Raw genomic sequence first — 15693 nt, 5'->3', positions numbered from 1 at the left:
GTGGCCTGTCAACCAGATATCAACACCCTACAGAGCCCAGTTCAAGGCGGAGTCTTCATATTTGTTGACCGTTGCGGGTGCTAGCTTTTTGTGGCATATAATGTTGGCCTCGTTCTCCCGCTCAGTCTGATACCCGTGGGTGAAGCCACGTGATGCAGCACGTGCGATACGCTCATCAAGAGCCCTCTGGAGATCTTTAGGGAACGTCTTGGACGCCAGTGGTACGAGAAAAAGCTGAACACGCCGGAACCAAAGCCCCCGGTGAGGTATTTATCACTCTCGCTTGAGTCGATGTGAGAGGGGACACTATCACCTTGTCACCCGTTCTCACCTCTGTCACCCCGGTCTCGAGAATTCTCACCCATATGACCGACAATCACCCTAAGAAAAATATTTTTGCTATTTTGATTTTCAGGCGCCTCGAGGATTGGCCGCGTAGAGTATGGGGCTTAAACGTGGCCAGTAGTCGGGTGGGTGTCGCCCGGGTGAGAAACGGGTGAGCGCCGCTTGAGCGTCGCGCGACTCGGGTGATTAGGGTGAGTGTGTTATATTTGGGGTGAGAATGGGGTGAGTACGGGTGAGTATGAGTGATCTACATTTGGCCCCTTCCAGCTGAGCTGGCTTTCAGTAATATTGGGCCAAGGCCTCTCCCTAAAACCCTCGGTCTCTTAGCATCTGCACATAGCCCCCATCTGTTTAGGAATATAGTAAAGCGATCGTAGGTCTAGCACACACAGCGAGCCTTTCTAGACAGAAATTCTAAGGACCCGTTTCCAACTCTCTCTGGAAAGCTCTTTTAGGGTTGCAAGTTTCTACACGTATCGCTGAATATAGACAAGGTGAGCTTGAAAGAGGGATTGTTAGTTCCTTTTTTGCTGAATTTGCCTTACTATAGAGTAATATATAGCTAACGAACTATTTAATTGCCAATCATTGAACCACCGAGCTATCTCACTTGAGAAGGTCGGTGACCATATGCGAAATCCTGCTGTCGTCCTGTATGTTCGTATTCACCTAGTCTTTTTTATTCGTCGAGGAGACTACCCTTGCCGCCTTACTATCTATCCTATTCACCCCCCCTAAACATTTAGTAAGGAAAGTAAAATTGATCCTATTTGAGCTCTATTAGTCGTAATATGAGACGTAATCTTGGTAAATTGCTATTCAGGGAAGAGGTTCACGAGACTATATCGAGAATGGACACGGAGGCGGCCCGGTGTCACGGAGGGATGGGTTGGAAGAGCGACCTCCCTAGCATCAGTCTTAGCTGTCGCACCAGAGTAGTCACCTTTCTCATCTGCAATTTTGAGGGGGTTTGCATATTCAATATGGCTATCTACGACTTCCTTTCCTAGGCCGGATTCTGAAGCGTCGATTCCCTTCGAGGTCGTCTTATTGTCGAGATGAAACCGTTCGCTTCGGGTTTCCAGATAAAACGCGTAGTTGATGATGTGCCAAGAAAAGAGGATCTCATTTCACATCTTCCATCCGCGAGGATAGCTCAAACTTATAGCCCATAACCATTACCAACACGGACTAAGGAAAGCCCGTCCCGCCTCTAAATCACAAATTTTGATTCTTAGCATGAGAAATGCTCAGTTGAAAGTCCCGGCGTTGAGCTTGAAAGTAGCCAAGCCTCCCCGTCATGCCAAGAGAGCTAGTAAAGCTACACCGAGCGCATATACCCCAGGTTTCCGCTACTAGAATCGCCCCGGATATCCCCCACATGTTACTGGACCGAATTACGGGGTACAGGAGGCCATGCCGGATCTAGGACCCATAGGCACGAAGAAGGATTCGAGCCAAGTAAGCCACGCATTCCATGATGGGAATAGTGTCGGCTCTATGACCCTGGCGGACTATGAAACTACCTCTGGCATGAGCGTAAACGGTCTTGTCAATGTCCGGAACTGGGTCAGAAGGGACAACTACGTGACCATGTATTATCGCTCGAGATGCTTCATTCTGTTTTCTCCAGGGGACAAGGGAATTATGAGTGAAACGCGCATACATTCGACGCGTCTGGAGTTTATCAATCATTCTTGGGCATCCAAGAGGAAGATAAAAGAAGAAGATAATCAAACAATCCACGAAAATTAGCAAAAGTTACTGCGAGTACTGAACAGAACAAGCAATCATCCAGACCAAAAAAAAACACCAGTCATGAGAAGAATATCCGATTCTTGTATGCATCCCAACGGCTAAAAGCTTTAGTATAGGGTATCACGAGTGGCCGATATTGGATTTAGATCTTGAGCGTACTGCAAGTCCTACCAATTTACGATCCTAGATGTCAATACTTGTCAGCTCTGAAAAACTCATATATGCGTTCTTTCCTTTTGAAGAGCAAAATCCAAGTCATAAGCTCACCTGAAAATCCCCCAAAATGGCTGCGATATCCTCATTTGAACCCAGATACGCGCTAAACTCAAGTCCATATTTCGGATCACCAACCCAACTGTAAAAGCCATCTTCGCCGGTATCTGTCAATGGGCGAATGGCGATAATGGCGGGGCACCTGATCGCGACCTGGAATCCCTGCAAAATTTGACCATGAAGATCTAATGTCACTTGTTTTCCAGGGATTCTGTAGCCGAATTGTGTATCTAGGATATTTGATCCGTGGATCAAATCGAAACCGGATATATATGTCCGTTTATCCTCGACAAGAACAGAAACCGCAATCTTCAAAATCGGATAAGAGACCCCAATTGTATGTGTTTTTGTAAAATACCCTTGCCGTCCACATCTACCACATTGAAGCGCATCAAATTTGGATTCGGGCAGAGATTTGATATGTAAATGATCATCATATTGCAGATGTTCCCCTCCTTTCACCATGCAATATGGCTGAATTATTTCCCAGCGAAAACTCCCATCGGGAGCTTCAACTTCTAGTGGTGAGCTGCTGTAAGTCAAAGGACAGTTTGGATCTTCAAGCATCATATATCGATCTCGTAAATTCTCATTCACAAGCCATTGTCTTTTCCAGTCATTTAATATAAGCGGCCATTCGAACTTTGATGATTGAGTATACCGATATAAGAGTCTCCAGTCTTGAAAGTTCTCCTCTTCTAGATAACTGAAATAGCCTTGTTCTCCATCCAAAGAAAACCTCGTTCTCCAAAATTGCTGGCTTTCAAATAAAGTAACGAAAGCTTTAGATGAAAATCTGAGACTAAAGAAATCAAGGGTGGATATGTATTGAGCGATGCTGAATCGAATTTCCAGCGGAAGGACCTGGAAACAATCTTGAGACTCCTTCTGGGAATCGACTTTCCCGCACTGTCTTCTCAAGCTTGGAATGCAAACTTGGCTTCTACGCGGACGGAGAAGCCTTTCTATCTGTATATTCTTCAACGATTTGATTCCTGATATGCGGTTTCTTGCGTTGCATCCTGGAAGTATATGTCAAACAGGTAAAAGTCAAAATGCTGAGAGGGTTGGTGAGATCTTGTTACCTTCTCTGTAATTTGGCGTAGGTGTCTCTTGTATTACTTCAATCAATTTATCAAAATTGGGTGGCCTTTTAAAATGCTTTAGTAGCCTCTTCCAGCAGAAATTATGAACGAAAAGCTCGCTCTCTGCATTACTGAGGTCAATTAAGGTAACCTGTCTGAATAATATCATCAAACATACCGAGGATGGCCGTGGACTCTTGTGGTCCAAGTGTTTGAACTGGTATCATCAGCTGTGGCTTCAATGTCTGTGATAATATATACTGACTATTCTCCAAATCGTCTATTGGATTCTGCCGTGCACACAATGCACAGCATTGCGGGGGAACCCGCATTTTGATTGATAGCTGAGAGACGAGAAAGACACAAGCCTCGGCTTCGAGAACAAAAAAGAAGCAAAGAAATGTTCAGATAGTTGGACGGGGCGTAGTTTGGATTTCGACGTTTTGAAGCTGCGGACAAAGTGAAATTATCATGCCGACGGCCAGGTATGCCCATCAGCGTTGCATCATCAGCTCCCACGTCATGAGATGAATAAGCCACATCTACTCTACACGACTCTTCGAACTAAACAAGCCTCAGATTCCCTAATACTACTTTCTTGATCGACGCCACTAGCCCGACTTGAAAGATATTGCCGTCGGGAGTAAATATAAACTAAATACAGTGCCTCTCCCTACATTAATTATCATTTTCGAATTCATATCGTAAGTACGAAAGGTCTCCAAGTTAGATTAAAAAGCCTGATTTAGGAAATACTAAAAGCTGTTCAGAAAGTAATTGCAACAATAATTGCAAATTCAATTCTCGTAAGTACTGAAATCTAATAGATCTCGGTGATCTTACGAACTCCATTTTACAAGCCTGAGGCCGGTCCTAATCCTGAAGCCAGAGGCTGCAATCGCAAATACCGCAGGTTGCCTGTATCTGAATAGCTTCTTTTGTTTCAATTCAATATTCTCCATGAAAATACCTACTTTCTTTAGTATCCTGGTAGCGTTATTAATGGAATGACACTATAATTGGAGATTTAATATCGACAGAAAACATGCTTATTGTAGAAGAAACCTCATTTCAGGTGGAAAACTGCATATATACAACTATTTGAAGTTCAAGCAACAAGTAAAAATCAAATTCATGTATCTCTTCTTTAATTCCACGCGTTAGATATGAGAGTGTATAATTAATCTTACAATCTTCATTTGATTAGGAATCTGTTTCCTTATTGGTGGCAAAGTGGTTCCTTGTCATAATAATGCCTCTAAATAATGGCCATCGTCTAACTTTTGATTGTTTGTTAATAGAAGGTTCCGATTTTTTCACTAAAAAAGAAAAAAAGAAAAGCTATAAATTCCACCAATACAAGCCTGGAAACTCCAGGTGAAAATTATCGATATATGATCAGTGCGAGACCTCAATACAGACATGCCTGACAATATAGGGGTTCTATTTGTGCTTTTAAAAACAAGTTTATATCTTTGCTTTGTCCGAGCTCGATATATGTTGAAAGAAAGAATCTACCCATGATTCGGAGGAGAAAGCTAACTCGAAGGTTATGATCAAATTTCCTTCTATTTGCAGATCAATTAAATTAATTAGACATTACCTATGACTTTATAGTTCTGTTGATGATAATCAATATGATTTGACTTGACAATATCTTTCTCGAGGATAACGATTTATTATGACTAAACGAGTCTAGTAATGGCTTCCATCTTGTCAATGTATAGGAATGACCAAAAGATCTATAATATATCATACCGTTTCAAAAAATTAATAGAGAAATAATGTTGAGGAAATTATGAAAGATCTGAATATCTTTTTAAAAAACGAAAGTAAAAAAGATTCCTCTAGTATAAAGTAACCAATATACTAGAGGCTATATCCACACACAAAGGAGAGAAGAAGATAAAAGAAGAAACTATCTGGACAAACAGCTACCTAAATGGACGCTATGGAGGACTAAACCCTAGAACCTAGCTCATCATAATGATATGAATAACAATAATAATAAAAGCTACTTCGCGCGCTTCACAATGAACCTTCAATTTCACTCTTCATCAAAGCAAGTAGGGCCTGAACTTGATTTGCGTCTCTTTCAATATTTAAGGTTGTCAAATTGCCCCCGAAATCCTCAAGATCATCAGAGCTGTTTTTAAGACGATAGAATTTGGCAAATTTGCCAACTTCAACAATCGCGTATAGTCCGCAAGCCAAAGGCGCTTGAGTTTGTCGATAGCTTAGCAAAAAGTTCCTTAGCTGAACTTTGGCCGCTTCCCATACTCCTGGGGGAGCATACCCCGATCTATTACCGGGGCTCTTTTTGCACTCTACCACAAGCAATTTTCGGCGTACTGCATTTTGCAGAGTTGCTAGGGTAACATTTGCTCTGGAGAGAGAACGTGGGTGAGAGTATTCTTCTCTTTCATGTAAATAGTTCTCTTCGTAGGGGAAACTTATCTGCAAGATCCTTTGCCACAGGTGATCGACGACTACTTCCCTTGTGTTGCGCTGTCCTATGCTCAAGACATAGGATGCCACTCCTGGGTTTTCACGATACTATATGCTTTATAAGCAAGCTAGTTCAATCGATCCGGGCTAATTTAGGCACTTACCGCCATTGTCAGAAAAGATGTGATGATAGAAGATAGGAATGTGATCAATGAGTATCGTTTGTCGAATATGAGATTGAGGTAGACGGATGTTAGCGAATGTGATACTCTCCCAGTCAGCTTTTTTGAGCGTATGGAGAGAAAGAATTGTTTCGGGTTAAATGGATAGATTCAGAAAGATAGTAGCATTTGATCGATATAAACTCGGTCGCTGCTCAGTGATTTCGAAAAATGTTTTGAAAAGAGAGGAATGATAAAGATGGAGAAAGGAAGAGTGTATAGAGAGAAAGAATTGTTTCGGGTTAAATGGATAGATTTAAAAAGATAGTAGTATTGATCGATATAAACTCGGTCGCTGCTCAGTGATTTTGAAAAATGTATTGAAAAGAGAGGAATGATAAAGATAGAGAAAGGAAGTAAGTGATAATAGAAGATCTGAATGAAGAAGCTAACTGTCTACTAACTATATAGATAGTGCAGAATAACTAACACTGAAGGTTTGGGGCTTCAACAAGAAATACGAGTTATATGTACTCACACTGATGATCACTTTTCTAGATGTGGTCCGCTGTTTAGTGATTCTCTCAGTCGAAATTTGAGGAAGACGGAACTGACTCAGGAAAAGTGATACTCTTAGATAGAGGGGTATATTCTACATGTATTTGGAACCAAAAATCAATGAATCTCAAAATGAAATAACTCTCAAGTATTATATCAATGCCATGAAACCATATTGGCGTATAACTTGTCTTAAATGAATGTATAATATTCACCACAACTATGACTATTAATAGCTGTTTGTTCCAGTGTGACCCCGTTTCTGCTACTTCACATACAACTCTCAATTATTATTCTAAGTTCCTCGGAACAAAGACAAAAAAATAAAGATATAATAATAGTATTTTCCCCGAACCAATTTCTTAAGGGCAGATAAAATGCAATTCATCAGGAGCCAGTTAACAGGTTGTTCCGTCTGGACCAACTCAACATGTTTCAAGTTAGAAGCCGTTTCAAGACGTATACTTGGGAAGGATTCTTACAGCAGACTTGTCCTAGATAGAAGGAAGACAAAGTACATATGGCGGTACCTGGTGCCTAAGATCCTCCGTATTTCTTGGCATCATCTATGAGTCTCTGGATTCCCACGCCACTAAAGTTTCCCACCGCTATATAAACGGTTTCATCTTGAGCCATAGATATAGGGCTTGTAGCCAAGAAGGGTAGCAGGAGGCCTATAATAGAGAAGAGTTAGTATACTTATTAGTGCTTTATTATTTACCAGATAGCTTTCTAATATAGTATTTGCATTTCATATAGACTGGAGGACTTTTGCCCAAAAGCCAGATAGTGAGCACTTTTAAACAAACTTTTTTGTAAGTAAATTAATCGGGCAGAACATAAATAGACAACTAACATTTTGGGCTATAACTAGCCTAGTCTGAAATCTTGGATCATAGTAAATGCACAGTGGTAAGACAGCAACTTATCGGATCAAATTTATGCGTAGCTCGACCTTACAATGGAGGGGAGGAAAGTCTGGACAAGTGGGACCTACTGCCTCAGCATAGAGGTGAGGATGCGTTGTGGAGGGACGACTTCAAGGCAAAGCAGGCATTGGAGAAAGCCCGAGGGTTCAATATGTGGATGGTCAAGCAGAGTGTTGACCTGGCGTTGAGAGATGGTACGAGCATGAAAGCTCGTCTTTGGGGTGAATCTCAGCACCAAAGCGAGTTCTCCAAAGCAGCCAAAACATGCTCAGGCGTGAGTTAAGCCCTAGCCCCATTTGGGCGGCTTCCAAGACTTAAGAACCCTCTCCACTAATCGAGAATATCTCCATCATAAGCGAGAGGTAAGCTTGTTAATTATGGCAACCACCTTCGGGGCTATACCGGGCGACGATAGAAATACTACCATAGTTTTGCATTGCAATAAGTTCGCCAACCTCCAGGAATTTTGGCATTACACCTCGGGCTCTAAAATTCATATAATAGTTCAGACAAGGAAGCCTCCCATGATATGTATATTTTATACAGATTGGATTGTATTTTTTTAGGTATTTCTGATAAGGGTAATTTGAAGGGTTAGACAAGATATCCTAATAATAAAGATCTTGAGAGGCTTCATAGAAGTTACCTATATACAGCACCAATTACGGATTTCGTCACTAAATTCCTCTCAATCCAATACCTAGGTGTGCAAGCTAGACTAGATAATTCCAGAAAATGATTATTTGTGACCATTAATAGAACTAGAGATCTGGATCTAGGAGTTGTTTTTTACATAGCTTCATAAGCCTAATTAAAACCTTGAAAGCTATTAGGCTGAGTAAGTATTTTCAATCTTTATACGGTACCTGGTTTTGTGTGGTAGATTACTAATAAACCCAGGTACCGATTCCTGGGTCCCGATACAGTATTGTGCCACCGCTTCTGACAACATGTATTTCTCTCGTCAAGCTTCTTTTATATTTCTTCTGGGAGTATCTTCTATCGACTTGATGAGTTAAAACAAGAAACTAAGGAATGGCAGACTGCACTTGCACCCTCGGGCTATTATTTATCTACCATTGCAGATTTTGCAGGCTCGGAGCGAAGGCAACGCATCGCGGTGGGTATTCTCACCCCTTCTCACCCCGTTCTCAGTCTCCAGAATTATCACCCATATCACCTGCACTCACCCTAAGACAAAAAGCGACGCTATTTCGAGATGCAGGTCTCTTGGAGTACTGACCACGTTTAGTATGTGGCTTAAGCACGGCTGAGCGGACGGGAAGCCCTGTTCTCCACACCCTGTAGTCCTATGTACTGGCAATTGAATAAAGGTGGAAAACATAGAGAAAGCAAGACTTTTGAGATCTTTTTTGGTTGTGATTCATGGTGACGATTATCTCGCGAAGTATAAGGCAACCTTCGTGGAGGCCGGTATGCAATGATGCGGTAATCTCCGCCACGGTGCCACAATTGCACATGGGAATCTACAAATCTACGCCTATCCTATGATGAACTTGACTTATGGAGAATGTTTATGGAGGATGTAGATAATTTCTTTTTGAATCTTTTAGTTCATATTGGCATGGGATAAAAAAAGAGATGAGACGTCATCAAGTAGGGAAAAAAGGACCAGCCTCGATCTCTTATAAACAAGAGAAAGAAAGAAAAAAAAACCATACCAATAGAAAACTCAGTTAGAGATCAAAACACAATTCGTCGCAAATGAAGGTCATAAAGTCTATGTCTATACATGGCAAAAATTTTTGGCAATGGAATCAAACAACAATCGACGTTTAGCCGCTGTAGTCAATGGTGACAGCCAGACGGACAGGACCGGCAGCCAAGTTGCCACCAATGCCGCCAATGTCAGTCTCAGCGGAGGTGTAAGCGTTGGAGACAGTGCCAGCGTTGGTAGTAATGGATGAGCAGGTGGAACCGAGAGCGTCACAGATCTTCATACCCTGGACAGTCTCGCCATTGTTCTGAGCCTGGATAGCGGAGACATCGAAGCCAGACCACCCGCTGTTGGTGGTGGAGCCAAAGTCGAACTCTCCCCAGGTGGCGGAGTAGGCACCGGAGCTGCCGGTGGGAACAGAAGAACCCTCGGCAGCAGCCCAGCCACCCTGGGAATCGCCATCGAAGGCGTAGTACTTGGTGGCACCGGCAGAGAGGGTGAAAGTCTGACAGGCGTTTCCGTAGAAACCGTCCATCGTGCCATCGGAGCCGTACTTGTTCCAGATGACAACGGTCCAGTCATCAGTGTTGGAGCCCTGGAACTGAATAACATACTCGTAAGAGCTGGCATCAGAAGCGGAAACCTCGATAATGTTGCTGCCGTAAGGATTGCCGACGTTGCCAATGTATGTATCGCCGGAGCCGGAGCCGCTGGTGCTAGAGCCAAAGCCTGAGGTGGCATAGCTGCTGCTGGAGGGAACGGCAGTCCAAGTAGAAGTCGAGGAGCTAGATGTAGCAGTAGCCTGACGGCGGGCAATGCCTTCTGGGCGAGCCAGAGCACCAGTGGTGAGAGCTGCCAGCAGCATAAGAGACTTGGAGAACTGCATTTTGAATGAAAGATTGACTCGAAGTATGCCGAAGATAGGGCAAGTGTGTAAATGAATGACAAGAAGTTTTCTTGAAGACTTCTAAACCAAATGAGTGTGGTTGTAAGAGAATGTAAGGTGGTGAAGAAAGAAAAGACGAACAAGAGAGGGGTCAACGCCAGATATAAATACCTTTTGTGTCTGGAAGAGTCTTTGTGATTCCCCGCTACGTTTGCCTTTTTTTCAAACGGGGGAATCCAGTCGCAATCCACGGTGCCTGGTACCTGAATGGGTCGCCCATGGGATCTTAGACCACGGCGACGCATACGTCAAGACGCCACAAATGTGACGGTGGGGAAGAATGAGGAGGAGAACGAATTCTCATGGGGCATCTGGAAGTTCCAGAAGGGCCTGCATTCTGGGTTGACGTGTGGTCATTGCAGCCGGTGGATCTATGGCTGAAAATAAGATCAAGCGATTGGCGCTAAACTTAGGGAGGGATCCATCCGCGGTTCGAACCAGAGTGTCCAACGGTGGGGAATATGATTGGTTTGTATGGTTCCTCGACTTCCTCTCAGGACTAATCGGAGGTCTGTTGTAGTGTGGGCAAAAATGCAATCATTCTTTGGGCCTATCTTTTCTTACAATCCTTCTCTGTGTATGTGGGCCTCTCGTTGAACCAAGGAAAGTCTCGAGGGTGGATCAAGATTGACTAAGGGGCCGCAGGATTGTACCTGGGTTAGAATCCAGAGAAATGCGATACTTTTATAGAGTCTTTCTTTCTTCCTCTCTCCACATTCTCAAAATCTGATACCTCCGTACTTGAGGATTTATGAAACTTATTCGAACTTCTGATTGACATTTGAAACTTGCAGAAAAGTTTAGATGTTCCTTCACATAAATCAGTCAGAGGTTTTGTGTGTGCAGCGAACGACGTAATGGTGGACACCGGTGTTAAAGTTTCCAGGGAGAAAAATGGAGATATAATGGACTCCGACTCTTCCAACACCGTAGTGGGCCTGCATCGTCAGCAATGGGGCACGGCGAAAGACCGTTTTGTTCTCCGGTAGTTCATATGTGGGCCACTAGTAGTGAGAATCCTTCGAACGTTTGAATGAGACTAACGCTTAGTCTACCAGCCAATGTGTCTAAGGGCTGGAACATGAACCCTTATTTTCACTGGAGTCTTTCCCGCTGCATGGGATTATTCCTAACACTTTCCGTTTATTCAATTAAAAAACCTGCATTTTTGAATCAGTCAGCGCGGCCTGTTGAGTCTTTTTTCAGCTTTTCAGGGGCGATTACGTGGGAGCTGGCGACTCGCAGAGTTTTGCTTCGCCATGGATACGTCAACTGTGGTCCAGGGCAGAATAGAGTAAAGCAGTGTGATTGGTCAATAGCATAATGAATGTGGGGTAAATGTTTGAGATTATGACCAATCAGAACACTTTTCTGGCTTCTTGGCAGGAAAAGGGCTCAACCCTCAGCCAATCATAATTGACCCCTGGCGACCCAATTTTCAATTTTTGTTACATTTTCAGTTCCTTGGAAGAAAGATGTGACTGTACCTGAATCAATTTACGGTTCATGTTCAGTATGTTTATGCTGTCATAGAGTATTTTATTGACTCTTATAGCTTGTAGTAAGGGGCGCCTTTGGAAGAAATGCCTGTCGGATCGAAAAGTTGAAGTTGACATCATGATATACCTCTGGTTGGAGACTCACTACCTCCATAATGGGACTAGTAACTGCCAGTATAGACATCACGATAAAAAATAACGCACATCAGAAGCCGATCATGCCAGAATTAGAACCCCGCTTGAATTTGCAGATATATAACCGATGTGTGGTACAGAGCCATTGCACCACTTCCCTATTGCCGACTTGTCCTCTGGACGAAGGTTACCGCTACTACCCGACTAGGAAGCCCCACATCCACACCATGGACGAGTAACAAGAGGGTTGTATATGGGATAGATATTTTTTATTAATGTAAAAGCTCAAACTAATTCAAATCACCTTGCGAATCCCCTCTCAACGTCAACGATCCTCTTGGATAGAGTCGCTCTAAGAACTAGACTAAGAACTGGACCCCTGTGGAACTGTGACCTACAGTAGTTCCACTGAGGGGCTAGCCTAGGGCCTGGGCTCAGTAGGAAATCTTAGCCCCTCAAACTTAGAGCTGATCCTCACGTTCTGGGCCTTCTGAACTGCGCGGACATACGACCAACTTCTTTGTTGGCATAGACATGTGAGATGATGGCATACCGAGAGCTCCGGGACTTCCAATCATCGTTGTTTGGCGTAGAATCGAGAGCCATGAGCATAGACCTATATGAATTAGATAATTGAAATTACGGACATTCCAAAATCAATTTACAATGTGGCCCTTCGGACATCCAAGTTGGTATCCCCTTACAATGGGAAGAATATTATTGTAATACGCGTCTCAATAAAGACTTCATGGATCATATCAACATATCGCGACCCCGACCGACTGCCCCACTCAAACTCTTAGTTCAACCTGGGTAGTGACAGCCTTCTCGCCATCGTACCCGGTCGAGACTGCTCCCTGGTCAGTGAGCTGTTGAATTTTCTCTGAAGCCGCGGCTCCACCCAGAACAGCCCCTTCACCATCGAACTTCTTGACAATTTCCTCCAAAGGAATTCCCTTGGTCTCGATATAGTATTTCCACACAACGAAAATCTCAAATACCAAGAAAACACAGTAAACAATATAGTATTTCCACTCGATGTCACCCAAGGCAATGGGGTTGACATACTGGTTGAACCAAAGACTCATATCAACACAGAAGAACATGATTGTCAAACCCTTAGCACGGAGACGGTATGGCAGAATCTCAGAAGAGTATGACACAAGTAAACCACTGTATCCGATGTTGTATGAGATATAGTAAAGGAAGATGAAGGCGATGACGGCATGAGCGGCGGCATTATTGGTACTGGGCTTGTCGGCATCGAAGCGAGCAAGCGCGATAGTGGTGGCGATGTAACAGAGCAACATGCTGCAGCTGGAAAACAGGAACAACTTCCGGCGACCGAAATAATCAACCCAGAAACAAATTCCAGTGGCTGATACGACGTTGACGGCGCTGAGAATGAGATTGATTGTGAGTTGGGTATTGCTGTTGGTGATTCCGATGAGTTTCAAAACCTGCGATCGTTAGATTTTACTCCATGTGCCTTGAATATGACCAGAAAAGATATAAATACGTACCTGAGGGAGGAAGTATGACACAATTCCGTTTCCAGACCACTGGGAGAAGAATCCGATCGAGATGAGAATGATGGATCGATGGCGATTACCAGCGGTTGACCAGAACTCCGACCAGCTGTTATTCTCAAGCTCCTTCTCCAGAGCAATGGTCTGGCGAATCTCCTCAAACTCCACATTGACCAATGCATCATCTTCATCGCCTTGGGCATGCACGTAGGCAAGGACTTTCTTGGCCTTTTCGAGTTGTCCTTTCGAGATCAGCCAACGAGGGGATTCGGGTACACTCCTATTAAGGTGGATTAAAGTCAGTGACATAGTCCTGCATCCGAAAGAAAGTAGATTGTGCTCACCAAATAAATATAAGCTGGCAGATTGACGGAATGCCTTGAAGCAGACATGGTACACGCCATGCCCATGGGCTGTTATGAAGGTGGTTCGTGCCTATTGGTCGCATGTAAGGAAGGTGTCTAGAGACAATACCAGAGGATTGGAAACATACCTAGAGCAACACATGCGCCGATCAAACTTCCAACGTACCACAGCGAATTGTAGATACTGCTGTATACGGCTCGGTGTTGTGGGTGAACCAACTCGGTTACCAGCAATGGTGAACACTCCTATTGGAAATTATTAGCAAATAGACAGTTTTGGTAGAGAAAAACATGTAGCCGACCTGTGCGATTCCGAGTCCGAAGCCAAGGACAATGCGCCCCACGACGAAAAGTGCAACACGATATCCGATCGAGACCATAGCGACGCCAAAGAGCATAATGATACAGCCAACAACTACCCCGACGCGACGACCGTAAATATCGGCAACGTAAGGAACAACCGGGATGGAAAGCATGGAGCCAATTGACATCGAAGCTGCTAGAAGTCCGAGAGTCGCCTTTTGGGGATAATTGTAGGCTAAATAAAAGAATAATCAGTTAGATAATGTGTTTCCGCGCCGGAATCAGAATATTTCAACGCGTACATTCATTCCATGACTCGATGGATTCCAATCCGTTCATCAAAGATCCGTCATAACCTGATAATGGTCGTTAGAAAGAATAGAAAATAGAGAGCGGGACGAAATACTCACCATTGGTGGCGGATGTGATCATGGCCGCCCACAGGGTAAGATAAACGAAGCGCATGCCCTTCATCTTCCACCAAGTGACCTTTGGCCATTCCTGGCCTCCCAACTCAAAAGTGTCTTTACCCATTTTGTTTGCTATCCTTCAGACTGTGTCGATGTGTGGTCTGGTCTGAGAGCTCCAAATGTAATGGAAAGAGTATCAGCCTTGAACTCCACAATATGCATCCCCCGAAGGCATATAGGAGGTATTTAAGACCAAAGAGGGTGGCTAAGATGGAAAAATAGCGTCCAAGCTTACGGAAGAATAGGATAAATTCAAACATCCCGAGTCTATCGGTTCTCTAATGACAAGAATGAGCTTAGAGTACCAAGCCTCTAGCATGCCCCACTATGAATCCCCAGTCTTATTCTCAGAGGCTGAACCCTCTTCAGAATAGAGGCAAGAACCCTGAACCTCTCATCTGACTGCTGTAAACCCCATATTCAGGCTAAATCAGAATTAACTGCCGTGAATATAGGAGTCATATGGTGTTGAAAAAGAAGCGTTTGTGGTCGGTGCCCATGGCTTTCAGCCCGTGAAGCTGAATAGGGATCAATTGTTAAACTAAAATGATATGGGGCGCCGAGTGTTTCGAAGCGATTGGATGTGGAGAGGGCAAGAAAGTAAGTAATACGAAAAGCACGGCCCTAGATCATTTCAGGCAGGTTTCCGAGGCTGTCCACCGGGTTTGGGTGAGTTTAACTGGTTGGTTGTTACAAACTTGCGGAAGCGAAGCTCTAGCGGCGTTGGCATAGTTAAGCCCCACACTGTAGTCCCTTTCCCCGGATTGTCTACGGCACGGCGGATCCTCCGAGATGAAAACCACGAATGGGGTAATGAACGTAGAATTTTGGTTCAAATTGAATGGACTTTCAGGATCAAAGTAGCGAGAAGCATCCCTGGGTGGGATTTCTTCGAATGTCTCGCCACTTAGGTCCTCTTCTCGTATTGTGGTTTGTTGCTTTGTGAGCTTGGTCCACGACTTGGAAGAAATTAGGCCTCCAGGTCTTACGGTTAAATTGAAAACATGTTTTTCGTCGGCTGAAGATGAATGAAATGAGTTTTTTTGGATACGAAGAACAAGGATCAAGAGCAGGCAAATTTCTCCGGTCATTGATCCTTCTGGTAGTAGTCCGGGCCGACTAGCTTGACCATCCCACCCTCACATTTTGCAGATATGGCCAAGGCTAAAGCCAAGAATCCGTCTTGCTATCCTGGAGGCTAACCTCAATAT

At 43.8% G+C, this 15693-nt stretch overlaps 4 protein-coding genes across 4 annotated transcripts; 1 reads left to right on the top strand and 3 right to left on the bottom strand.

The window, feature by feature from the left end:
- Nucleotides 1-5489: 5489 nt before the first annotated feature.
- N7478_012017 (uncharacterized protein) lies at nucleotides 5490-6079 on the bottom strand (the record flags this gene model as incomplete). Its single annotated transcript, XM_056928231.1, has 2 exons — nucleotides 5490-6017; nucleotides 6074-6079. 2 exons carry the CDS (start codon nucleotides 6077-6079, stop codon nucleotides 5490-5492), a joined length of 534 nt encoding a protein of 177 aa, XP_056773958.1.
- Nucleotides 6080-7530: 1451 nt separating this feature from the next.
- N7478_012016 (uncharacterized protein) lies at nucleotides 7531-7840 on the top strand (the record flags this gene model as incomplete). The annotated part of the gene is made up of 2 exons (XM_056928230.1): nucleotides 7531-7540; nucleotides 7578-7840. 2 exons carry the CDS (start codon nucleotides 7531-7533, stop codon nucleotides 7838-7840), a joined length of 273 nt encoding a protein of 90 aa, XP_056773957.1.
- Nucleotides 7841-9353: 1513 nt separating this feature from the next.
- Nucleotides 9354-10121, bottom strand: N7478_012015 (putative allergen; the record flags this gene model as incomplete). The annotated part of the gene is made up of 1 exon (XM_056928229.1): nucleotides 9354-10121. One exon carries the CDS (start codon nucleotides 10119-10121, stop codon nucleotides 9354-9356), a length of 768 nt encoding a protein of 255 aa, XP_056773956.1.
- A 2485-nt stretch (nucleotides 10122-12606) lies between these two features.
- N7478_012014 (uncharacterized protein) lies at nucleotides 12607-14546 on the bottom strand (the record flags this gene model as incomplete). The annotated part of the gene is made up of 6 exons (XM_056928228.1): nucleotides 12607-13275; nucleotides 13339-13624; nucleotides 13876-13955; nucleotides 14012-14247; nucleotides 14315-14368; nucleotides 14423-14546. 6 exons carry the CDS (start codon nucleotides 14544-14546, stop codon nucleotides 12607-12609), a joined length of 1449 nt encoding a protein of 482 aa, XP_056773955.1.
- Nucleotides 14547-15693: the final 1147 nt, after the last annotated feature.

The sequence above is a fragment of the Penicillium angulare genome, assembly GCF_028827245.1.
Source record: "Penicillium angulare strain IBT 27051 chromosome Unknown utg000009l_segment0_segment0, whole genome shotgun sequence".
NCBI classification, from domain to species: Eukaryota; Fungi; Ascomycota; class Eurotiomycetes; order Eurotiales; family Aspergillaceae; genus Penicillium; species Penicillium angulare.
This window is presented reverse-complemented; position numbering and strand designations above follow the sequence as displayed.